Consider the following 25,909-nt stretch of genomic DNA (forward strand, 5'->3'; position numbering starts at 1 on the left):
CTTGTTTCCTTTCATAAATGGCATGTTAAGGTGACCCTGAAGTTTAAGCTAGGTGGATAGAAATAGAAAAATGTAATTAAGGCAAGAACTGGAAGAGCCAGTGTACCCAGTTTAGAAGCAGGAGCTGGTAGCAAGCAAAGGTTAATGTTTCCAATGGTCCAGAGTAAGCCAACAGTCTGTATCAGCAACTAAGGAATGACTGGGGAAATATAGGGAATTGGGGGATTTTTTTTGCCTAGAAAAAAAGAATTTGAATGTGCTTATTGCCATCTGCAGATATTTCCTATTGAGCAAACCACAGAATATTTGCCCCTAAAGGGCCAGTGGTTAAAAGAGAGAGATTTCTTTGTTCGGTATTAGAATTTACTAATGATCAAACCTGTTCAGAAATGAAAGCACACATCTTGGGTTATAAAGAGCAGTCACTCTAGGAGTACTAGCTTAGGCTGGAAAAACACTTTGCACATGTGCTATGGAAAGGAATCAGGCACTGATTTCTTGGGTGTTTGGGCCACTGAAGGTGCTTTCAGTCCAGAAAATCTATGATCTTATGAGTAACCTTCTAGAAAGAGGTAGGCATTTCTTCAGAGCGGTGTGGCTAACACCATGTTTTGTTATATTGAAGAAGTAGAGTTTAAATAGGACTTCTAGACATGCAGACGATTTTTGTCTGGATTCTAATTGCTTTATAACTTGACATGAGTAAGAACTGTTTTACTTATGTGCAGCATGCTAGCACTTATTCCATAACTGGAAGGATATGGACTCTAGTCAATTATTAATCTGTAGGATTTAGGACTGTCTACTTCAGATAATTTGGGGCATCAGATACAAAGTATTGTTAAAGGCATTCATAATTATGTTATTTTGAAAAAAAACTATTCTACATATATAAATTTACCGAAATAGTTTACCTCATTGTATTGTATTTAAAACTTTCAGTGAACATGAAAGTACTGTTAAAGACAGACACAGTACAGAATGGAGAGTCGTGAACATAATGCTACAACACTGGAGCCACTGTCATTAAAACCGAAATAAACAAGATTGTTTTGGCTAATTCAATAAGGCCTGAAACAGGAAAATGGGGATAATGAGCAGAGTGAAGACAAAACTATCATTATCTGCAGATTAAATGACTGTATACTTAGAAAAGCAAATAAACTCAGTTGTATAGCCTTAAAATTAATAAGAATGCAGTAATGGCCTGATAAAGGTAAAATAGGAAGAAAGCAATATGGTAGATCCACCTTTCTTTTTTTGTCAACATCTGCGTGTTTTTCATTTACAGTTTTGATTATTTTACAATGTACTAGAAAGTCTGTGGCATGTGGTTATGTGTAATTTTGCTGAAGGACAAGTTTGTATCTTCCCAGTTCTTGTGCCAGTTTGGGACACAGTCTCTTAGTCGATGAATATGCTTCTACCTGACATACACTATTGAATACAACTTTGCGATTTAAGACACACAGTCACATAACCCTGGTGTAGGGTGCCTGCTGTCATCTTCATTTTATACATGGTGAACCTAATCATATATGCCACAAGGGGATTGGGGGTCCTAGAGATTGGGGTCAATGCCCAAGGTCTTCTGAGGCTTTGTCTCTATTAACAATAACAAACTGATAGGAGTGGTAAAAAAAAATACTGGATTGCTGAGCTACTAATATATTCAGTACAAAATATAAGAAACCTATTTGAAGAAAAGTTCAAATTTTTACTGAGAACAATTTGAGAAGATTTAAAAAGCAAACATGCAATAGTGATGAGGTTACAGTGACATGAAAGCCTTCATGTACAAAAGGTAAGAGTTTGAAATGAAACGAAGTTTTCCTGAAAGTAGCGTGGCGTCATATATCAAGATCAGTTCTGATATTCATCTATCACACAAGGCCCTTGTGATGCTCGTTGTTAAAATACTGACATACTTGGTAAATAGCCAATCCCTGATGTCCCAACACAGGCCCCGCTGCTGCTTCAGCCGCTCCTCATAGATTCTGTACATCCTCCACCCACCCTGTACCTCAGCCCCCCACCTCCAAGCGTTCCAACAATTGGACTGGTCTTGCCTACCCAGAGCCTCTGAAAATGTTCTTTAGTTCTTTAGCCTGCATCCTTTCTCAGCAGCTAGCGTCTGACACCTGTTTTTTTGTTTGTTTTGTTTTGTTTTATATCACCAAAGATCAAGGATCTCATTCTAATCATTAATTCTGGTTCTTGGAATTAATCTGCAAAAAAGATTTTTGCACAAATATTCACGGTTCATTGTCAGATGCCTCAGAATAGCAAAAAAACTTAAAACTAAGTATAACTATACATATAAAACTGTACATAAAAATGTATTTCTATGTATAAATACATATTCATATATATTTCCACATATAAATGCACACATTTATATATTTTTAGATACTTTTATTTATATTATATATGAAAGGTTAATAATGAAATTGATTATCCCACATATCCATCTTTGAGAATACGAATAGCACTTTCAAATAAATTTTGATATATTCATGGTTTAACTCTCAAGTGGGAAAGTCAAAATAATTCATATACATAATAATCATAATGGGTAAACTAAAGAAAATTATCTGCTCAAAGGGGACAAAAACAACTTAGGAGAAAATAAACCAAAACATTAACCTTTGCTTTCTCCCGTAGTGAGATATTTATTTTATTTTTACTTTACACTTCTATGTCTTGAGTTTTCTATAGTATTAATTTTACAGCCAGGGACAGGAAAAATAAACCCAATTTAAATTATAATTTTATAGTTGACGAGAGATGATGGTAAAGAATAGACTCACTGACTTCTGACAGCTCCTTCAGCTATTTGGCTGGCGCCCAAAGCACTGTTCTGACACACGTTTTCATGACAATTTTCCTTTGGTTATTTCTGACTCACCGGTAATAATATTGCACCCATACGAATACTTTAAGAACAATCTCGCTTGTGTTGTAGCTTAGCAGATCTTTTCTTCAGAGCCCATCTGTTCTCCCGTGGCTGCGGCGAGGACATGGTGGCCATGATGATGAGAGTGAGGGTGATGTGGATCAAGAGGATGGTGGCTGTCGGCTCTCTGGTCCTTCAGGTCCTTGATGTTTTCTGTTGATTATTTCTTGCTTTTTTTTCTACAAGGGCAACAGGCTCTCAGACTGTACACACGCTAGGGCTGAAAATTTTCCTTGGCAACATTTGTGTTTTAACCACTATTAATGTGGCAGGCCAATGGCGTAAGGGTCAAATGAGAGATCGTGAAGGTTAAGAGCGCGTAAGAACACGGATGCAAGCTGATATTGATGAAATCACACCAACTACGTGATTATCTTGGACTACCTTTGTCAGCTCAGGTAGTTTCATCTTATAAATCCTGTCTTTGGGCATGAAGAAGGTAGAAGAAAGTTGGTACTTTATTAAGGGTAATTCAATATAACTTATAAACATCATAATATGGTAGGTATAGAATTTACCTCTCTATGTATGTGATGAAGTAGCAAATATCTTTATGTTTAAAATGTATAAATTGAAAGGTAAGGCAAAACGCAGTCTTTTTTGAGTTGTTTATGAAATATCTCTACACTTCACTGTTCATCACCCTTTGGGACATTTTCTCTATGTTTGTGTTTCATAGAACATTTTGGTAGCATGGCTTTTCTTCTGAAGTTGCAAAGCAATCAGGCAGTATTGTTCCTGGGCCAACAGCCGGAAGACACACGAAAGTAAATGGCAATGCCCTTTTGGCTCAGAATTTATATTTATAATCCCCTTCCTGAGACTCTCCAGCTATTTTAATATTCTACTCTTGTCTTTCCATACTGACAGAACTGCCTCCATACTGAGGCTCCCATGGGACAAAAGAGAGAGAGAGAGAGAAAGAGAGAGAGAGAGAGACAGAGAGAGACAGAGACAGAGAGAGACAGAGAAAGAAAAGAGAAGGGATCTCGTCAAGAATCTTTTATCTTTTACACTGCAGCTCAGAATCAGATTGTTCTTGTTCTGGTTGCAAACCCATAGCTGAAATTATTTTTCATCGCTAAGCAGAGAGTTATCTGGGCAATTTTTCTCCCTAGAAACAATTTTTTTGTACCTGATACTCTAGTAGAGGGAAAAAGGAAGATTGTAATCTTAATGCAACTGTAATAGAATAAAATTTTTCCTGCTGATACTCTAAAGAATTCACTTTTTTTTTTTTTTTTTTGCGATACGCAGGCCTCTCACTGTTGTGGCCTCTCCCGTTGCGGGGCACAGGCTCCGGACGCGTAGGTTCAGCGGCCATGGCTCACGGGCCCAGCTGCTCCGTGGCATGTGGGATCTTCCCAAACTGGGGCACGAACCCGCGTCCCCTGCATCGGCAGGCAGACTTTCAACCACTGCGCCACCAGGGAAGCCCTTCACATATATTTTGATATTAGAAATGAAGCAAGAATAGACGGAAATCAAATGGCTGGAGATAACTTGACCAGTCTTTAATCCTCCATTTTCTTGGTATGGAGGATGTTCTTATTTGGGGCAGCCCCAGGGTTCTCAAGCTGGGCTTTGTGTTTCATTGAATGTAGCTCAGTCAGAAAGACAAGCCATCACGAATACATGATGAGTGCTCTTTCACAGTGTCATTTTATTATGGAACTGCCCATTTAGAAAGGCAAATCTTCATTTCCTTCTTTCCCAGTCTCCTTCAGCCTTCTCTTAAATGTCACCTTTTCCTGGAGGCTTACATGACCACCCAACTGAAAATCACAGAGCTTCCCCTCATGGCTTCCCCTTGCTATTTTTTGCCTTGGTTTTCTCCACGGGACTTATCATCATACATAACGGTTGGATGTTTTTGTCTATTTTATTCATTGCTGTATCTCCAGTGATTAGAACCTAGCATTTAGTAGGTGCTTAAAAATATTTGTTGAGTTAATGTATAATAACTTCAATTTATTGAATTATGACTATATATCATGAACTGTGGTAAATTATCTCCATATAATGTCTTTAACATTCAGAGTGACCCTGCAGAGTAGACCATATTATCCCTAATTTACAGATATGCAATTTGAAGGGCAGAGATAGTAACAAATTTGTATAAGGTATTTCTAGTGAATACTAAATTTGAGTTCAATTTTCTCTATAGCCTCTAACTTTTCCTTTTCATATTTTTGTTTTCCTTTTTAATCAAATGACCTTGGATTTCAAGCAAAAAGGCAACATTCCTCTGCTGTCTCATGAAATATATCCTTGAAGTTCAGGGAGTGGAGAAAAGTTGTCTGGAAGATAATATCCCCACCTTTTCCCTATTTTTGAACTTTTTTAAGTTCCACTGTCAGGTTTCAATTATATGTTGTTCTTCAAATATAGGTATGATGCATTTAAAATATGGCCCATATGAAAGCAAGATATTATAACCACAAAAATATCTGACTGTGAAATTAAGTAAAACATTCAACTTAGGTCAGAAAGGAGACATGGGAAGTCATACTACAGGTGTAGCTGATTTGAGGGACGGAGTAGTACAAAGGAAAGAGATTTGCAAGGAAGGAGATTTTAAAAATTTAGTTTTCATTTAACTTCCCAAATCAAAAAGTCAGGATAGAAAATAATACAGGAGTGAACAGAACAGAAAAAACAAAACAAAACACCCACAACCCAGCCTAATAGAAAAAAAACACAAAACAAAAAACAACCCACAACTCAGCCTAATAGAAAATAATTTTTGATTCATGCTGACACATGTTTGGATTTTCCTAACTTTGCTCAAGCTCCACGTATTGATCAACTGAGAAAATCAGTTACATCATCATAAAATGCCCAGACTCCAAAATCATTAATTTGCTTTGCTAGTCACAAAAGGGGGTGTGGGAGGGAAGGAAAGAAAAGAAAAAAAAAAAAAGAAGGATGGTATATTGGAAAGAGTTTGCTTAATCCCTATAATTTTTCCATTTGTCACAGGAAACTTTGCAGATTTTGTTCCAAAGCTTTAGGGGGAAACATGCAATAATAAGGCTTTAGTTAACTCAAACAGCTGCTGGCCTAAAGGCTTAGGATGTTATCAATAAGTAGTCTACAATTGCCAGAACCATGATCAAGCAGTGCCTAACCAGAGATCATATATGAAAGGAGACTGACTATAAAATGAATAAGTACTCCCTTACTCCTCTTAAATATTGTTTTCTGGACCTGAAAGTTAAGATTTCCAGAAGGCTCTGCGATGCACAATAAAAGCAGCAGACTGCTGGCTTCCACGTTTCTTTTGTTTACCCCTGAATTTGTGGAGAATTTCTGAATTATTTGACTGATTCATTTCTAGTTTACTTTCCCCACTCTTTTGGCGTATTAGTTTGGCTTGGGAGCTCTTTAAAAGCCTTTACAGGGCATTTAACGTCTGATACTGGAACACATTCATAATGTTATGGCTCCTATTCAGAAGGATCCAGCCGGGAAAGAACAAATGATCTTCTTTCTTTCTTTCTTTCTTTTTTTTTTTTTCGTTGTTTGAATCTCTTTACTGCTGGCTCGTGGTACTATAGGGTCTGATAACCCCTCACATGCTTTTCAGTGATTAATGATCAACCTGCTCAGTTGCTTAATCTAGCATTTTAGAGTCCTTGATACTTTTTAACAAACTCATTGGAATCAAGCCTTTGCTAGTGAATAAAATAAGTGCATTAAAGCAATAATTCAGATCAGGGAACACAAGGTTTTATCTGTGTTGCCAACTGCAATCAAATAACTGGCAGCTTTTTTTTTTTTTTTTTTTTTTTTTGCGATACGCGGGCCTCTCACCGCTGCAGCCTCTCCCGTTGCGGAGCACAGGCTCCGGACGCGCAGGCTCAGCGGCCATGGCTCAGGGGCCCAGCCGCTCCGCGGCATGTGGGATCTTCCCGGACGGGGCACGAACTCGCGTCCCCTACATCGGCAGGCGAACTCCCAACCACTGCGCCACCAGGGAAGCCCAACTGGCAGCTTCTGTCTGAAGGATTCTGATGCTACTGCTAGGCTCTGTGAGAAAGCCTGTAGTTAGCGATGTGTGGAAGAGTTCACGCCTAAGAGTCAGTCGGATGAAGTGAGGCAGTGAGGGGAGAGTCTTCCTGGCAGAGGAGAGAGCACAGGCAAAATGTAGCGAAGAGTCATGATGTCGATGCCGGGGGCGGGGGGGGGCGCGGGGGAGAGCGAAGCGTAGAAATACAAGAAATTCAGGGTTCCTAGAGACACGAGTTTCAAAACATGAAGTTGTGAGAGATGAGAATAAGAAAGCAGGCAAGGTGGTCTGTGCTCAGTTAAGGAGTTTGGACTTAATCCAGTTGATTAGTCATTAGAAGGTTTAACCTCAGAAATACTGGGCTTGCTTATTAGCTCAGGGTTTTAAATGGTTGTTGTAGTGATGGCTTTGAGGGAGACAAAGTTCAGCAGAGACAGGCTGAACTTTTAGGTTATTATTTTAGTATTCCAAGAGATAGGTAATTTGGGCCTAAACAAGGACATTGCTAGTATGGATGGAAAAGAGAAAGTAAAGAAACATTTAGCAGGAAAACTTACAGGTGGCCAGGGAGGGAAGATGAAGAAAAGAGCAAAGCTTGGATGTCTGGATGGAAAGTAAACAGGATAGGTGATGTATCAAGAAAATATTTGTAACTAAATTTATTTAGAACTGAATGCTACATGTTTAGACTATAATACTACAGAACATCTGAACTACCTCTCTACTGACTCTCTTTTATGGGGGAAAGAGGTTCATATATTTTTTTAAAATGCATTTCTCTTATTTCTGAGGGATACAAGAATACAAACTACATATGGTATGAGATCAAGGAATATATTGTCTTATGGGAGATCTCTCTCTCTTTCCCTCTCTCTCTCTCTCTCTCTCTCTCTCTATATATATATATATATAATCTCACAATAAGAAATAATAGAGTCTGTTATAAATAACAAACATAACACAGAAAATAAGTGCCTTACGAGCATGGTGACATTGTTTATTGTCAAACCCAGGATACTTTTAAGACTGAGAGTGGGAGAGAGTAAAAGGAGTAAAATTATTACAGTTTTTTGAAATATTTATTTATTGAACAAATTGTTTTTATTATATCGGTCAATTTATAAAATAGTTCTTTTATGTCATCAAAAAGTTTATGAATAACAAATGTTGGCAAGGATGTGGAGAAAAGGGAACCCTAGTACACTGTTGGTAGGAATGTAAATTGGTGCAGCCGCTATGGAAAACAGTATGGAGATTCCTCAAAAAACTAAAACTAGAAAGATCAAACGATTCAGAAATTCCACTCCTGGGTATATAGCCAAAGAAAACAAAAACACTAATTCGAAAAGATACATGCACCGCAATGTTCACAGCAGTATTACTTACAATAGCCAAGATACGAAAGCAACCTAAGTGTTCATCAACAGTTGAATGGATAAATAAGATGTGATACATATATCACCATGGAATATTACTCAGCCATAAAAAAGAATGAACTTCTGCCATTTGCAACAACATGGATGGACCTAGAAGGTATTTGTGCTAAGTGAAATAAGTCAGACAGAGAGAGACAAATACTTGGTTATCACCTATATGTGCAATCTAAAAAATAAAATGAAAGAATGAATATAACAAAACAGAAACAGACTCCAAGGGAACAAACTAGTGGTTACCAGTGAGGAGAGAAAAGGGGGCAGGCGCAAGATAGACGTAGGGGATTAAGAAGTACAAACTACTATGTATGAAGTAAATAAGCTATACAACAGCACAGGGAATATAGCCAATATTTTATAATAACTACATATGAAGTCTTATCTATAAACATTTTGAATCATTCTGTTGTACACCTGAAAACTAATATAATATTGTAAATCAACCATATCTCAATACAAAAAACTTTAAAATATAGTTATTTTTTAAAAAGTATTTTCAAAAATAAAATTGCAGTGATAATATTTTGTTAGAAATTAAAGAAACTTGGGAAGCAAAACCAGATGGGACATTAGCACCAGGAGCAAGTACAACTGTCCCTGGCAAACAAGAAGTGTGGTCACCTGACTTATGAAGTCAGAACTGCATTTTACGTGCTACCCGCTGAGGAAATAATTTCATTATCTCCTCTTGTTGTTCATTCATTTCTTCTAGGGACCCAGCAGTGAACGCACAGAAGGTTCGTGTCCACACGTGGGCTCACGCTCTATAGAGGTTGTTACATGAACCTACGGGTTCCGAGTCTCCATTGCAATTCTGGCATTGTGTCCTCTGTCATTGCCATAGGAGGCAGGACTGGGTGGCTCTATGGTAGAACATTCTGCAGGTCGGGAAAGGGACAAGATTGGAACGAGCCCTGGGGATGTGCTAGATACATTCTTCCATTTGGGTAGATCCCACTATCTGAATTTTAAAATGTTGGGTTTGGGAGCCTCAGAATTAATGATTTTTTTAATCTAAAATATATGGCTAGGCACATAGCACAGGGAGATCAGCTCGGTGCTTTGTGACCACCTAGAGGGGTGGGATAGGGAGGGTGGGAGGGAGGGAGATGCAAGAGGGAAGAGATATGGGGACATATGTGTATGTATAACTGATTCACTTTGATATAAAGCAGAAACTAACACACCATTGTAAAGCAGTTATACTCCAATAAAGATGTTAAAAAATAACAATAATAAAATCATTGCATGTTAATAGAAAAAATTAAATAAAATATATGGCTAGGCTGATAGAGGCAAGAACAGAACTTTTGGCCTCTGGGCCTTTGGGGCAAGCTGGAATCTCTCTATTTCTCATTAGCCCACAGATTTTCCTATCAGCCTTTTGCCTTAGTTATCTTTTGTACCCTCCAAAAATAATTACTGTAGAGAAAAACTTCCTATGTCCTTTTAGTATTTGGTGTTTTCCTATTTCTTAGTATGAAGCTGTTAGAAAAACAAACACTTCGGAGTCAGACAAGTATGCCGTAAACTTTAGGCACATTAATGTCCCCTCGGTGTCAAATTACTCAAATCACCTTATCTAGTTGGGAACAATACTGTGGCGTTTGTGATAGCATTGTGGTCAGGATTAAGTGAGATGTTTCAAGTCAAGTGCCTAGCACAGTGTTTGACAAATAATAGGTGGCCAATAAATGACGGCTAGAATAATGATTAAGGAAGGACTAAAAGGTGTCAGGTCCAGCTATGGAGAAAACTGTCACATAGGCTTCTTCATCCTCTGTTGCAACTTCTTTCCCATATCTTCTCCCCCCAATCCCCACTGTCTCCCATTACCAGTACTTGGGACTCTCATTATACCATTAGACGGCCCTCTTTTCCAAGTCTAGCATCTTTTGTTCCTGATTTATCTTCCTCGTCTCCTTCTTTTCAGACCTCTCAGGCTTATGACCTATGCTTTTTCCGCCCGCCATATCTAACCTTGTAAAGGTTCTGTTAATGTCATTTTCATATGCTAGTCTTGCCAGCACATAAGTCTGTTTTAGTGAAAGTCAACATGATAACTAAGTGAATAAAAGTGCAAACTTAATTTGGAGGCATCAGTAATAGGGAAAGAAGAGAGATTTTTAAAGAGAAGGACTCAATGATAACGATAAAAATAACGAACAGCTAACATTTATTAGGTGCCAACTCTATTTTGCACCGTGCTTTATAAGCATTGCCTCATTTAATCCCCTCACCCAATAAACTATGTACTATTAATATTGCTGTTTTTCTCATGAGGAAAATGCACCTTGGAGAGATAAAGCAAATTTCCAAAGGTCATGATACCAAGTAAGCGGGTCAGACAGGTTTGGAACTCAAGTCTATCCAACTTACCGTCATCTGTCTCTCTTACATAGTCACCTACAGGCTAAATTTTCATCAGGGCAGGTATCTATTTGCTCCTCTTATCATCATTTGCTAAAGCCTGGTGTAGTGCCTGGCACATAGTAAATAATCAATCATTGGTGCATGAACTAATGCATAAATATCAATTCTGCCATAACTTCCTCTCCATTTACCTCTCTGGGATCACCTCTTGCATGGAGACACTGCCTTGCCTAACATTCCAAAACTCTGAATTGCCAGTAGTCCCACATATACGATTCTGTTTCCTGACTTCCTGTCCTCTCTACCTGCAATTCCCATTTCCCCAGAAGTCCCTGGGCTAACTTCCACTTACCCTGTAACAGGGAACTCAGGAGTGATCTGCCATGAAGCTTTCCCTCTCTCTGGCCTCTCCTCCCATCCTCTCCCTCACTGTCTCCTTTCTCCTTCCCACCTTGGTCCAACCCAGCCAGAGTTCTTTCCATGTCTGTCTATACCACTAGACCATGGTGTTTTTGAGGGCACATGTCTGATATACTTTTTTATCCTTTTTTATACCTGACATATTTTGTATGTGACATATATTTTGTATGCATCTGGCCTAGCCTAATTTATCAATTCTATGGCATGTTTTTTTCATACTTAACATCTCTGAAATTGATATACATCTTCCAGTTGATGAAATCTTAAAATTATAATTGACAGTGTTTTTTCTGATTTAGTGATATAAGAAGAAGGGCTGTTTGCATCCTATAATGAAGGGCATCTCAGGCTTACTGTAATATAATAATTCATATTAAATGAAGGCTATATGAATGAATGAATGAATGAATAGCAATCATAGCCCTCCTCAAATCACATTATTCTTCCTACTTACAACTTAGCTGTTCTGCATCATAGACATGGTGGCAGGGCAACAGCTGAGTATTATTCTTTATTTATGCTGGGCTTTCCTAGAGATAATAAACTCGTTCAAATTATTCTGACTCATTTCTTTCTGGACTGAGGTGATCTGTTCCCTATGCTTTTCTTTCAGGTGAAATTGATCTTCATATCCTCTCCAAAGTGCAGGCTCAATACCCAGGAGTTAGTATCAACACTGAAGTGGTTGAACCAAGTGCTGAACAGATCTCCAAGTACAAAGGTACTTGTAATCCATGGTGCTGTAGATCAAATTCTGTTCTGAAAGGCCTGTCATCCCAAATGCGGCCCTTCAATCATTAACAACACAGCTGCTGTGGTATGTTCTTTGTAAACTTATTGAGAGAAGAACCTGATGAATTTGTTTTCTTGGCAGGAATGACGAAACATCTCAGAATATAAATAGTGATGAGAATCCCCCCCCCCTTTTTTTTTTAACTGACTCTCCATCCCTCCCCTGGTCGTCAACTATTATTTTTGATATTTATTCTTAGAGACAGAGTCATTAATTCATTCAGAGGTATTTAAACAGAATCCTTGCCCTTAAAGAGCTTACGTTTCATTGCTTACAGCAGGAATCAGGAAACTTTTCTTTAAAAAGGGCCATAGAGTAAGTATTTTAGACTTAGATGGTCTCTGTCACAACTAATCAGCTCTGCCACTGGAGCCCCAAAGCAGCCACAGACAATACATACACTAATGAGTGTGGGTATGTTGCAGTAAAACTTTATAAACACTAAAATCTGCATTTTATATCATTTTTACCTATCATGAAGTATTCTTCTTCTTTTGATTTTGTTCAACCATTTAAAAGTGTAATGGCACAAGATATGAAAGAAGCATGAAATCAGAAAGTAGTGTATATTTTTAGCTTGCAGTCTATTTAAAAATAGGTGGTGGGAAGATATGGCCCATGCCATGGTTTGCTGATTCCTGACTTACAGAATCATATCACCTGTCTTACATCAATTTTCCATTGATAAAATTCACCAGTTGATTTCCCATTAACACCAAGATAATAGTACCTACGTCTGATCAGGATTCTCATAATTATTTCTTATTGACTCCATTCTCTAATTTCATTTAACACTAGAGGAAAAATGAGGATGAACTCTTTGGTCTTCTGGAGATTTATAAAAAAGAAAAATGTGCTTTCTATCTGCTATGTATATAACACTGATTGCATTAAAATTCTAAATGGAAATGGGTTCCGAATTTGCAGTTAAAATTGATGGTGTGCCACCTCTTCTCCGTATTTTAGAGCTTGTAGCCAAGACATCAAACCTCGAGAACATAAAGTTTACTTGGCATAAGGAGACATCATCTGAATATCAAAATAGAATGATGGAGAAAAAAGAACTTCAGAAGTGGGACTTTATTCATATGATTCAGGTAAGAAATATTTATTGTTATACACTCTCAGAAGAAAGATTTTTCAGAAATATTTCAGAGTACCTAATATTTTAACTTTAAAAAGAAAAATGAAAATCTGATTTCTGATTTTACAAGTGACCATTATCTGTCCAAATTGAAGTTAAAGATGTTGACAATACTAAGAGATTCTCTGTAACATTTAAAAACCCAGTTTTCTCTATGCAAAATACCCCCATAGTTACTGATTTTTTTTCAATGCTGGCTTAACTTTTGTGGGATTGAAAGTTCATAGATAGTAGAGTGTAACACATCCTAACACAATTCTCCAGTAACTCTAATGGTCTGGATGGACCAACATCCCAGAGTTTTTCTGAATCCTCTTGTTTTTCCCTTCTTTTGATGACCTGGCTCGTGTGCACATGACAGAAGGGCAGGCTAGATGATTTCTCAGGTCAACAAAGTGTTACTGACATTAGTCAGTCATTACATAGGAATTTATTTCCATGGTCCAGCACTTATAGTGTATTTCTTAGAAATATGATAGTGTATTTCTTAGAAATACGATAGTGTATTTCTTGGAAAGGGGGAGACAATTCAGTAGGTGGTATGGGGACATACTTCCAGAGGTCACTGACATATCTGGATAGCATATAGGTGTATAGGCTTTGGGTGTTGGCTACCATTAAAAGATGTGTATATTTTAGAAATACCACGATGAACAACAAGATGCTTTTTGCTTTCTATAGTCCACAAGCACAGTCATCCCAAAGGAATAAAGTTTTTAAAATCATAGGAAGAAATGACTCCAAGATCAGCAATATCCAGGCAATCCTACATCTTTGCTTTCTTAGCGGACAAAATCTTTTACCTATAAGGGAGTCCTAACATTGCTCAGCAAACCTATGTTTCTCTACTAGACTTACTTTCCCACCTTCTCAAACAGCTGGCCCTTGAACAACACGGGTTCGAACTGCGTGGGTCCACTTATATGTGGATTTTTTCAATAATAAATGCTACATGACTGGACGCAGAACCCCAGAAACAGAGAAACTGCATACAGGGAGGGCCAACTCTGTGTTATGTGTAAATATTTGTGCACAGAGCGTTGGTGTTCCTAACCCCTGCCTTGTTCAAGGGTCACCTGTATAACTATCTCATACCTCCCTCTCTCTCCTTATACCTCCTGTAATCCCTCCTCCACCACTCATTTCCAACTGATGACCTCACGTCCTATTCTGTAGCAAAAAGAGAAACCATCAGGTAGAAAATCATCTTTCACTCTCCAAATCTACAAACATAGCTGCACCTGTACGCACCATGTCTTTCTTTCCCCTTATTACAAAAGCCTCCCTTTATCAAAAGCCAGTCCCTCCACATATGCTCTGGATCCCATTCTTATAAAATTCCTCTTTTTTTTTTTAGCATTTAAAAAGATCTGTATTCTACAAACATACCAGTGAATGCTATAAATAAGGGAATATGACATAAAACAAAATGAAAAATATATGTGAGACTGTTCTCTTTAGTGTACAGAATTCATGGCAGCTGCTGCACTATCTAGCTACTTAAATAGATCTATATCTATAACTATATTTATATCTATATCTATATTTATATCTATATAAAATTCTTATATAATGTTGCAGCTTCAGAGATCATTCACCAGTTTCTCTCAAAAGCTCCACGTCTGTTCTTTCTTTCTTACAGCAACTCTGCTTCCTCTGCATTACTCCTCTGTCCCTCTCCATCTACTCTGCATTTTTCTGTGCTATTTCTCTGTCTCTCTATTGCTCCTTGCGGTCCTAGCATTCTCATGACATCCTTCAACTTGATATTCATAATCAACTGCAGAGCTTCTGTGTCTATGAGATCAAATTTCAGAGCATCTGCTATGACTCGCCTCCTCTTTTCAGCCAGGTCATGTCAGGGATGGTTAGCCATCTTGTGGCTGCATCTGGGTGCCTGTCTATGTATGGTCCCTGTGATGAACAGCATGGAGTGACATGATACTAAATACGGCCTGTGACGCTGCACAAGCTGTGTGCAGCTCCACTGTATTTCATTCATTTGTGTGAGAGGGGCATAGTTTAGGTTGTTTATGCTTTACGCAATAAATTCTATCATGGCATCTACATAAAGCATTGAATTCTTGTTTAAGAGAGCTGAAGATGAGAGGTAAGAAGTGTCTATGGGGGTAGGTTCCAGGGATGTAAGTCTTTAGGGAAAATTTTCTACTGCCAATCTTTAATTCCAAGCTCTATCGTGTTGAGTGGAAAGACCTCTCTCTCCCTGCACTTCACCTTCACCAGAGATGGTTCAGTTATTAAAAATGGGTGGGCTTACTTCACTCTGGGTCAGAAAGAGAAAAACAAATACCGTATGCTAACACATATATATGGAATATTAAAAAAAAAAAGCTACTGGTGAACCTAGTTGCAGGGTAGGAATAAAGAGGTAGACATAGAGAATGGACTTGAGGACACAGGGTGGGAGGGCAAAGCTGGGGCAAAGTGAGAGTAGCATCGACATATATACACTACCGAATGTAAAATAGTTGGCTGGTGGGAAGCAGCCGCATAGCACAGGGAGATCAGCTGGGTGCTTTGTGACCATCTAGAGGGGTGGGATAGGGAGGATGGGAGGGAGGGGATATGGGGACATAGGTAGGCTTATGGCTGATTCGCTTTGCTGTGCAACAGAAACTAACACGGTATTGTGAAGCAATTATACTCCAATAAAGATCTATTAAAAAAAAAAAAAGGGTGGGCTGACTCCTAGCACCCTGGAACCATGCATGTAACTTTAGGCTTTATCCAGTCCATTTCCCTAGAGAATCTGTCAACATCAAAACCTGTCACATTTTCCATGATTTTAAAAAAATCATCTGTGAGCCTACGGTGAAGCTAGTGCAAAGGGCTTAATTTTAAAGCAACGCTCCATGAAATGGAATGTTTCTACGGTGCCAGCACCATTTTTGCCCAGAACTACTAAAACTCACAAAATATAAAGTGAGCATTAGAATTCAGTGCCCCCATGTGGAATGCAGACTGTCTCGAGCTATAAATGTCTGTGTTAATGAAGCCAGAAAGAGTAAAGTTTAAGCTGTTTGACTCTAGTTGAGTAAATACCATAGTTTCCCCTCTCCCCAAATATTTTCTCACACTATTATTCTATGTCTATATATAACATCTTTAATTTTTAAATTTCTTAAGTGTTTTGTTGAATAAAAATCCACTCAACTTGAACATCAAACCTTCTAGTGAGTATTTAGTCCAAGCGACAAAGACATTGACATAGAAAAGCATCTCGTTTCTCTCTTCCTTCACTTCTAGATGCTGTATTATGTAAAAGACATCCCAGGCACCCTGAAATTCTTCCATAGTCTCTTAGCTACCGGTGCTAAGATTCTCATTACTCTTGTGTCCGGTAAGTTATTTTCCTTCAGCCTGAATTTTGAAACAGTGATAGCGCATGGATACATGTGTTTGCAGGCAGCTGGTATATTTCATCTTCATTATGAAATTCCTGATTTGGCTTCTGATCAGAGTCAATTAATTAACACAGTATTAGGAAAATCCTTCTCAACAGCTTTCCATTTAGGATTTCCAGTGGAACTGAATGTCTGTTTACTTCTTTCTCTCGAGCAAATATATCCTTGTTGTCTCTATATAAAAAATATTCATTTAACATACAGCAAATACAACGGATAGGAATGTTTTTAATGAGACTAAAAATAGTAAATATTTCTATTTACCTCCTTTTTGTCTCTTGAATGTCTTTCTCTTCTGTGATGTTTATTAATAAATATCAATAAAATAAAGGTTTAAATATTTGGGACACTATCCTATTTGATTAATTTGCATTTCTAGAGCCATTATCAATGTTCATTTAGGTTTTCTCAAATAAGTATCCAAAATGGTCCCCTTGTTTTGTTTTGTGTTGTCGTGTTATTTTCCAAAGAAGGCATTTGATCATGTCATGTTGTTTCCAATGATACAATAAGTACCACACAGAGAACATAAGTAAACAGATTAGCAAATGAAACACTGACATTGTTGCGTGCATTAATTCATTACTTCTTTCATTCAGCAGTCTTTGTGGATTGTCCACACAGTGCTAGGCAGGTTCACTGCACGTACACAGCAGCCTCTATCTCCCTAAGCTTATACCAGACCCTGTACTCAGAAACCATAGGTCGCAAAATGCATTTATTCTTTTCTTTATAAATTTATTTATTTTTGGCTGCATTGGGTCTTCGTTGCTGGCCGTGGGCTTTCTCTAATTGCTACGAGCGGGGGTTACTCTTCGCTGTGGTGCGCGGGCTTCAGTAGTTGTGGCGCCAGAGCTCAGTAGTTGTGGCTCACGGGCTCTAGAGTACAGGCTCAGTAGTTGTGGTGCATGGGCTTAGTTGCTCCCCAGCATGTGGGATCTTCCCGGACCAGGGCTCGAACCTGTGTCCCCTGTACTGGCAGGTGGATTCTCAACCACTGCGCCACCAGGGAAGTTCCCATGTATTCTTAAATATGAGGAATGGCTTTAAGGATGGCAAACATAGCTGTTGCCTATAATCCTGGGTTTGAACTCATGTGGGAGTTTGGCAAATGAGAGTTCCTGTACACAACCTCTTCTCTAAGGGAACATTTGATATACTATTTTTATCTCAGGTTAGTTAAAAATACTCATTTGTGTGGGAGAGTTCTATCTTACCATTTAGAAGGGCTTCTGTAAACTGGATGTTTCCCACCAACCTCTCTCTAAATTAGGACACTTGGGTAAAGCACTTTGTACTGCATTTAGGAATACAGAAGTCAATTTAGTTATCAACACTGAGGGCAGTCTATTCTTGATAATCTGTGTCAATAATAAAGAAACGGTGTTGCAGACAGAAATAGCAATTCATCCAGTAGTCATATATGTTTGATTTTAGGATATATTTCATATCAAATGAAGATCTACTGTTATATATATTTGGTTTATGCTTAAATATTTTCAGAAGTCAAGTATTGGAGTGTCAGAAGGCAGCTCTCTATGAGTCTATGCCTACCAATAAGAAAAAGCCAGCCTAAGGTTTAGGAAGTGGAATGAGCAGTCTACAAGCAACTGAGAATGGACTAAGTGCCCTTATGGATACAGTATTCTGCTGGCTACATCATGAATACGTTAATAGAATCCGTGGTTAATTGGCATCAGGATACGCGCAAACCAAAACAGGTCCAGTGAAATGCAGGATGAGACATAAAATCAAGAATGCTGAGGCGCTTCCTAGCTGTGTGAACTTGGTCTGTGAGTCTTAGTTCGTGCAAGGCCTATTTCCAGATAATCATACCTACATAATACGGCATCTATGCATACATTTAGTTCACAGGTACTATGTCTATATACACTCATGGGGAAAAACAAATCAAAGAAAGGGAGTAAAAGTGCAAAAACCAGTTAGCTTTCATAAAAAAAGGTATTTTGAGTCAAAACTTATTCATTCTGTAGTTTGACGGTGGAGATGTTTTACTAACTTTTTCAGCACATAGCTTACAATTTTTCATTACTGCACACAGCAGTGGGAGGCAGGTATCCCAAAGAGGAAAACACTGGTAACACACAACCCTCTTAACTCCGTGCTCTTCCTAAGATACCAGCTCCTTACTTCCCCCTTCTACCCCTCTTATGTGTTACCTAGAGCAGTTTAACTCCCTTTTGCTCTGCCTCTCTGACCTAGATAAACCTGTGCACCTATAAACCCATCTTAACAACAGTGTATTTCTCTGAGATAAATTCTGTTGGCCCCTCGGTGTGTGGAAGTGCCTATGGTCTTCTTTTTTAAAAATAGCAAGAACTGCTTTGTCGTATTAATAAAGCTGATATAAACATATGGGTCAACTTTCAGGAAAATAGAGCATAGTCAATTTCCAACAGTGAAAACAAAGTTAATCGCAAGAACTTTCCAATCAGATTTGTTTTATATCGTTGTCAATTAACATGTATAGAATTGATCCACATTTTTATTAGTCACTTTTTCATTTGATGATATCACTGCAAATCCCTATCTGCCTGACCAGTCTTTGGATAGCAGACAGGTTTGGGAAAGCTCCCCAGGTCTGCTGAGGTGCCTGATCAACTTCCTACCTTACCGCTGTAGAAAAACCATTACCCTAAACTACCTTCTCAGCCCCAACTTGAACCCCCATTCTTCATACTTGCCCAATGAAAACATTCCTTAAACTTGAATGTTACCCTAAAACTTGAAACACCTACACCAAAATGGTTCACACTAGGCTCTGTTTATATCACATTTGTTGCAGTCACTTTCTAAATGGAATTTGCTTCATAATTACCCAGAAGTGAAGAAGCCTGTTTGTGTATTTCCTTTCTTTGGGGGCAATATTCTCATCCACAGCCTCACTGCAATACAGCAAACTGAGTACTCGACGCCAACAGAGTCAGACAAGCCTAGATCTAGTCACTAAATTAAATTTCTAAGAACGCTCATCAAGCCAGTATCTCACCTAAGCACATAATGGTATGCCTGGATTAACATCTTGCTCTAAAAGGTCATCTTAAATATGCCCCACAGCTAAGGCTTCTGCCTGTTCATCCGAGTCAGACACTGACCTGTTACCGAACTGATGCGTTCTCTCTGTGAATAAACTGAAGTGCTCAGTTACTTGAGCACCATATGGACACCCATTGTTTGCAGTTTATTAGATTCTAAGATAATGAAATACGGGGTCAGTTTCTAGATTTAATTATGCAGGGCACCTAGCTTGGTTAAGGTGACAGGTGTATTCAGCATATTCAAACACAGCCTACACTCTTGGTCCCAAGTTGACTGCATAGGACAGTCGTGTAGATTTGGTTCATTCAGCTTTTATTGAGCTCCTCTAGTTGGTCACTGCTAGGCTCCGGGGTTGCAAAGATGACTGTTACTCCTCTGCCTTTGAAAGGCTCCTAATCTAATGGAGGATTCAGACGTGTACATACTTTCAAAAAGGTGCTAAGTTCTGATCAGAGGCAGATAGGGAGTTTAAGGAGAGTTCCCGGAGAGCAAGAGGCTCTGCCTCTTATCTCTAGTCCCAGATCTTTGCAAAACCCTTGGCAACTAGAAGAAGACACCCAGTGAATGTGTTTGAATTGAACTGAATAATTGTTTATTATTTCTGCCTTATACTATCCCAACAACAGCTAGTTCTGAATGTCCATTCAAAAAAAGATACCATGTTTTAGCTAACATGATAGACATGGAATCAGAGAATACAGAAAGTTCTGGAGATTTGAAGATGGATTTAATAAACAGGAATAAAAGACTCAATAAAGAAGATACACATATTCACACGCACACAGTGCACACCGAAATAGGCAGAACAGAGGCTTTTCTCCAGTTCCTAAGTATCCATTAAAGAGTTAGCCCAGCTCAGTAAATATTTATTTATTTATAACAATCAGAAGTTCCTGATTATAATGATAAAAGATTTGATTTGGGATGAAAAAGAAGAGAAATAAGAAGAGGTGGATTTTTAAAATGAGGAGTATCCCACACTAAAATAATGTTAGTGGCATGTTTTTCTGCAAATGTAGTAGCCAGGCATTCGTTGAGAGAGTTGCTAATTAAAATGCAACTTATCTGGTTACAGGAGACTAGCCAGGAGATCAGTGACATTTTCTGTCTTGCCCTCTCCTTATCTAAGGAAGGAGGCAAATCATGGTGTGTTATTTTTAATAAGGGGGGTGGGGGTGAGGGACCTGGTTTATATCATGTTGAAAACAAAAGTAACACCATATATTGTGCCCACCGAGAGCCATTATGATAATGTATCAGTCAGAAAGTTTCTAATTGCTCAGCTCAGAAATGGCACTGAGTCACAGAACACTGACACCAGCGAATTCTCTGCAATTAGTGTTTGGTTCTTTTTTCTCTGGCAGGGTGAAAAAAAAAAATGATAACAGAGCCTTTCCTCAACCACCGAAATATTTATTTTCTTGTAGTCTTGTTTGCAGGCAAATTCTTATTTAGGCAGTCACCGTCTTTGGAATGAAAGATTTTTGTAGTACATGCTCATGACCCTCATTTTTTTTCCCACTAAACTGAGGTTTTATTTTTTTCTGCTTCATTCCAATTCCACCTTCTTCTAGAGCTTATCCTGTAGTTATCGTTCCCTCTTCTGAAATGTTAGTGGAACATCAATTATCTAGGCTATTTATTATTTACCACTTTCTGCCTTGGTTATTCTCTTTTGTTGAGTTAAATCAGGAGACTTTAGCCAAGCCCATGGATGAGGCCAACCTCCTATAATTATATGTAGAATTGTGTGGCTATATAGTGTTTGTATACTTTTCTGGAGAGTCCGATTACTTTGATTACATCATAAAGGAGCTTTCGGAACCAGAAGAGTTCACGCCTTTGAAATCTTAATTTTTAATCCTGGAAACTCATAGAGTTGTAAGTTCTCTCTTGTATTGCTTTGGCCAAGTCCAACTTAATTTCGTAACGCTTCAGCAGTGTTTACTATGTGCCAGTCATGGTTCTAAGTGCCTTACTTTATCAACTTGGTGATCCTTGGAACAATCGTATGAAGATATTCTATTATTATCCCTGATTTATAGATGACAAAACTGAGGCACAGGTTCATAAAGCTAGTGAGGAGAAGCCAGACTTCACACTCAGAAAGTCAGGCTTTAGAGACCACTCTTAAATGCTGCACATATCCACTATCTCTGTAACAGCCCACTATTAGATGCGTATATTAGAAAGTCCATAAATAGCCGTTCTTTTGTTTTGATTTATTAGTATTATTACAGATTTCTGAAAAGTAAATTTGTCTTTTTACATTCTCAAGATTACAACCTGTGGAAATACATTATCAAAGTAATTCCATATAATATTCATTTATTTTGTAAGCACTTATTACACATCTGCCATGTGCTTACCATTGAGCAATGATTCACTTCAATTATCTCATTTAATACTTGCAGTTGCATTTGGGGTAAGTATGGTTATCTCTATCTTATAGATGAGAAAACTGAGGTTCTGGGAGACTAAATACCAAACCTCATCTCATTCATGAAGTGTCAGAACAGTCCAACCTATCTCTCCCACAGATGCTGTATCTCTTAGCTTCTACACTGGGCCAGGTTTTCAACTAAATACAACATACACTGCTGATATATCTTCTAAAGCTGGGGACAACATTTTTAGGACTCAACCTAGTTGTTGCTGTCCAAGGCAGCATCCTGTAATTGTATAGACATGAGAGGCCACCCCATCTTTGGTCTGGGTAAACTATCATTGTATTTGCTGTGCTCTTTCTTTCTATTTCAATTTTTACTCTTAGACCCTTTCCTCTGAACCAGACTAACATAAACAACTGCCTTCCTCCTATCACCACCTGAATGTCCAACGGGGACCTCAACCTTATGTCTCCGAAACCAGATGCCTGATAACACATTTAAACATGTTCCTCCCTCATTCTTCCCATTTCCAATAATGGCAATTTTCTCTTTTCAGATGCTTGGGCCAAAACGACTGGGATCATCACTGATTCTTTTCTTTCTTTCACTATCCAAATTATTATTGTTAACAATATCCAAATCATTAGCAAATGGCATTGGATCTAGGAGTGTAATATATAAAAAATTCAACCACTTCTCATCACCTCCAATCTTGCTGGTGCAACGTAACATCATCTAACACCCAGATTATTGCAGTAGCTTTCTTACTGTTCTTCCTGATCTGTCCTTACGCCCCTATAGTCTATTCTCAATACAGAATAGTCCATCTGTGTGGCCAGAGTGACCTTATGAAAATGCAAATCAGGTTAAGTCACTCTAATATTGTGTTGTCCAATATGGAAGCCACAGTTGGCTACTGAAAGTGAAATGAATTAAGATGAAGTAACACTTAAAATTCACTCCCTTAGTCACACTAGCCACAGTTTACATGTTCCATAACCATAAAGTGGTTACTGGCTACGATACTGGACAACGCAAATATGGAACATGTCCAAGAGTCCAGAAAGTTCTATTAGACCACACTACAATGGCTTCTCATCTTTTTCCATATGATTTAGCACCCAGTCTACTCCTCACCATCACCCATACAACCTCCTTTCCTTCCACGCTCCCCTGTGTTCACTCAATTCCAATCTCACTGGCTTCCTGGCTAGTTCTTAACATGCCAAACCTGTTCCTGCTTCAGGTCCCTTGCAGTTGCTCTTCTCTCTACCTGGAGTAATCTTCTCTCTGATATCTGTGTGGATTGCTGTCATGTCTCTGCTCAAATGTCACATTATTAGAGAGACTATCTGCGACCACCTGATATAAAACAGCAACCCATCCAACTCTTTGATCCCCCTTATTCCTTGCTCTGATTTGTTTTTCATTAGCACTCTGCACCATCTGATATATGATTTATTTACTTATTTAACTTTCTCTCCTCCCACCCCCTTCACTCCTTGAACTGAGCTACACAAAGGCAAGAATTTCTTTCTTTTAAATTGACTGCTCTATTCCAAGCATCTAGTGTACTGGTTGGCAGAGTAGGTAAAGGAAAAGAAGAATAGCTGAAAGCATGAATTTTGTTCTGTTGCACAGGAACCAGTGGCTGGGACAAGCTATGGAAAAAGTACGGATCTCACTTACCCCGGGATGACCTCTGCCAGTGTGTCACGTCATCTGACCTCATGCAGATGCTGGACAAGTTGGGGATTAAGTATGAGTGTTATGACCTTCTGTCTACCATGGACATATCTGACTGTTTTATCGATGGCAATGAAAATGGAGACCTGCTTTGGGATTTTTTGACAGAAACCTGGAACTTTAGTACAACAGCACCACCTGATCTCAAAGCAGAAATTATGAAAGATCTACAAGAGCCTGAATTCAGTGTAAAGAAAGAGGGAAAGGTTCTTTTCAATAACAGTCTGAGTTTCATAGTGGCTGAGGCATAAATGTCCACCATGAGAATGTATTCAAAAACTATAGTTTGAACAATTTTGATCATTCACTTATTTGTGCAGTAAAATTATAAATATATCTCACAATATAAACAGAGCATTTTCTCTGATATGTAAAATCTAGAAAATCCCAAGATATTCTTGGACTTCCATGTGGAATCATATATGACACTGCTGGTCTTATCCCATCCCTTCTATCGGTAAAGAGACTACATGCTGTCTACACACCACATAATCTGGAAAAATGAGACAACTAAGTTTCACGGGCTTATTGACAATAAAACCCTTTCCATTTGTTGATTATAATGGAATTTCCTGGAATACTAATAAAATATGTGCTATGGATTTTTAAAATACTAATAAAGTATATGCTTATTGATACCTTGGACATTAAGAAAGCATATGTTTATTGATTTTTCCTCTTCTGTGAAGAAGTATTTCTCTATGTGCATTTCTTTATTGTAGTTTCTTATTTTTATAGATTACTCTAATTAACTTTGTTATGTGCTGTCATTTCCTCCCACTTTGTTTTCTCTTTTAATTTTGTCTATGATTTTGTAGTGTTTTGTTTGTTTTCTGCTATACTGAAGTTTTTCTACTTTATTCAGTCAAATTTAGTTTTTTTTCCTTTTTTAATTTCTGGACTTCTGACAAATTTTAAAAGACTTCCTAAAACCAAGGTTTTCAAATATTAACATATTTAATCATAATAATTTTATAATTTCACTGTAAAAAATCTTTGATATGTTTGAAGTTTACATAACTATCAAGAGTGAGTTGAGAACAAGCTGATTTTCCTCAAAAAAAAAAACCAACCCATCTATATCAACACAACTGACAAAAAAAAAAAACCACTGACTTAAAATACACCTTTTATCATTCACTAAATTTCTTGAAAACACTTGAGTCTATTTCAATACTCCATCATCCCTATGCCCCTCTGTCTTAAGATCTCCTCTAAGATCAAGGATCATCTTTAGGGCTTCCCTGGTGGCACAGTGGTTAAGAATCCACCTGCCAATGCAGGGGACATGTGTTTGAGCTTTGGTCTGGGAGGATCCCACATGCTACGGAGCAGCTGGGCCCGTGTGGTACAGCTGCTGAGCCTGCGCTCTGGAGCCTGCGAGCCACAACTACTGAAGCCCACGCGCCTGGAGCCTGTGCTCCGCAGCAGGAGAAGCCACCACAACGAAGCGTAGCCCCCGCTCGCCACAACTAGAGAAAGCACGCTCACAGCAATGAAGACCCAACACAGCCAAAAATAAAATAAAATAAATAAATATATTTTTTAAAAAATCATCTTTAACAGTAGTATTTCAGAGGATTTTTGAAAAGTTTTTGATAATCTTTATATTATCTTTAATAATAAGCATCTATCATTCTTAAAAAAAGCACACCTCTTAATTAAGTAATTTTATAATTAATAAATACATATATTTTAAAAATATAAGTAAATAATTACTACTCCCTGTTAGAAACAGAACAAAAGTAAGGTTTTACTAAAGAGGTCATGGACCCTGATTCACCAGTGATGAAACATTCAACATAGTATGATATTCACTCTTTCACATCACAGAGCTACCACTTAATGCTGTGGTATAGTCACTTAAAAAGGGTTAATGCCTTCCCTCAGGCCCAGGAAATACACTGGAGTATAGAACCTATTTCTACCCACAAATTACCAAACTTTATCGTTCATAATAAGTAAAACTGACTTGCATTACTCTCTTTTCATGGACAACTTTATCAATATTTTTTTGAATTGTCAGTTGCAACAAATGAAATGACAGCTATCCAATCAGATTCCTGAATATGAACCCTGAACCATTCATCATACTGATACGTGCTACTGACAAAGGAAATCTGTGAAGCAGGCACGATTGATGGATATGGGCCATGA

At 38.2% G+C, this 25,909-nt stretch overlaps 1 protein-coding gene across 1 annotated transcript in view; it reads left to right on the plus strand.

Annotated features, from left to right (window-relative positions):
- HNMT (histamine N-methyltransferase) overlaps positions 1-24,784 on the plus strand; it is a 36,210-nt gene extending 11,426 nt beyond the window's left edge. The window contains exons 3-6 of the mRNA XM_079924192.1: positions 11,808-11,915; positions 12,954-13,084; positions 16,399-16,492; positions 23,648-24,784. Coding sequence (XP_079780318.1) covers positions 11,808-11,915; positions 12,954-13,084; positions 16,399-16,492; positions 23,648-24,003 — 689 coding nt within the window. The 3' untranslated portion in view covers positions 24,004-24,784. The remainder of the gene's footprint in view (positions 1-11,807; positions 11,916-12,953; positions 13,085-16,398; positions 16,493-23,647) is intronic.
- Positions 24,785-25,909: the final 1,125 nt, after the last annotated feature.

The sequence above is a fragment of the Stenella coeruleoalba genome (genome assembly GCF_951394435.1).
Source record: "Stenella coeruleoalba genome assembly, chromosome: 6".
In the NCBI taxonomy this organism is placed as follows: domain Eukaryota; kingdom Metazoa; phylum Chordata; class Mammalia; order Artiodactyla; family Delphinidae; genus Stenella; species Stenella coeruleoalba.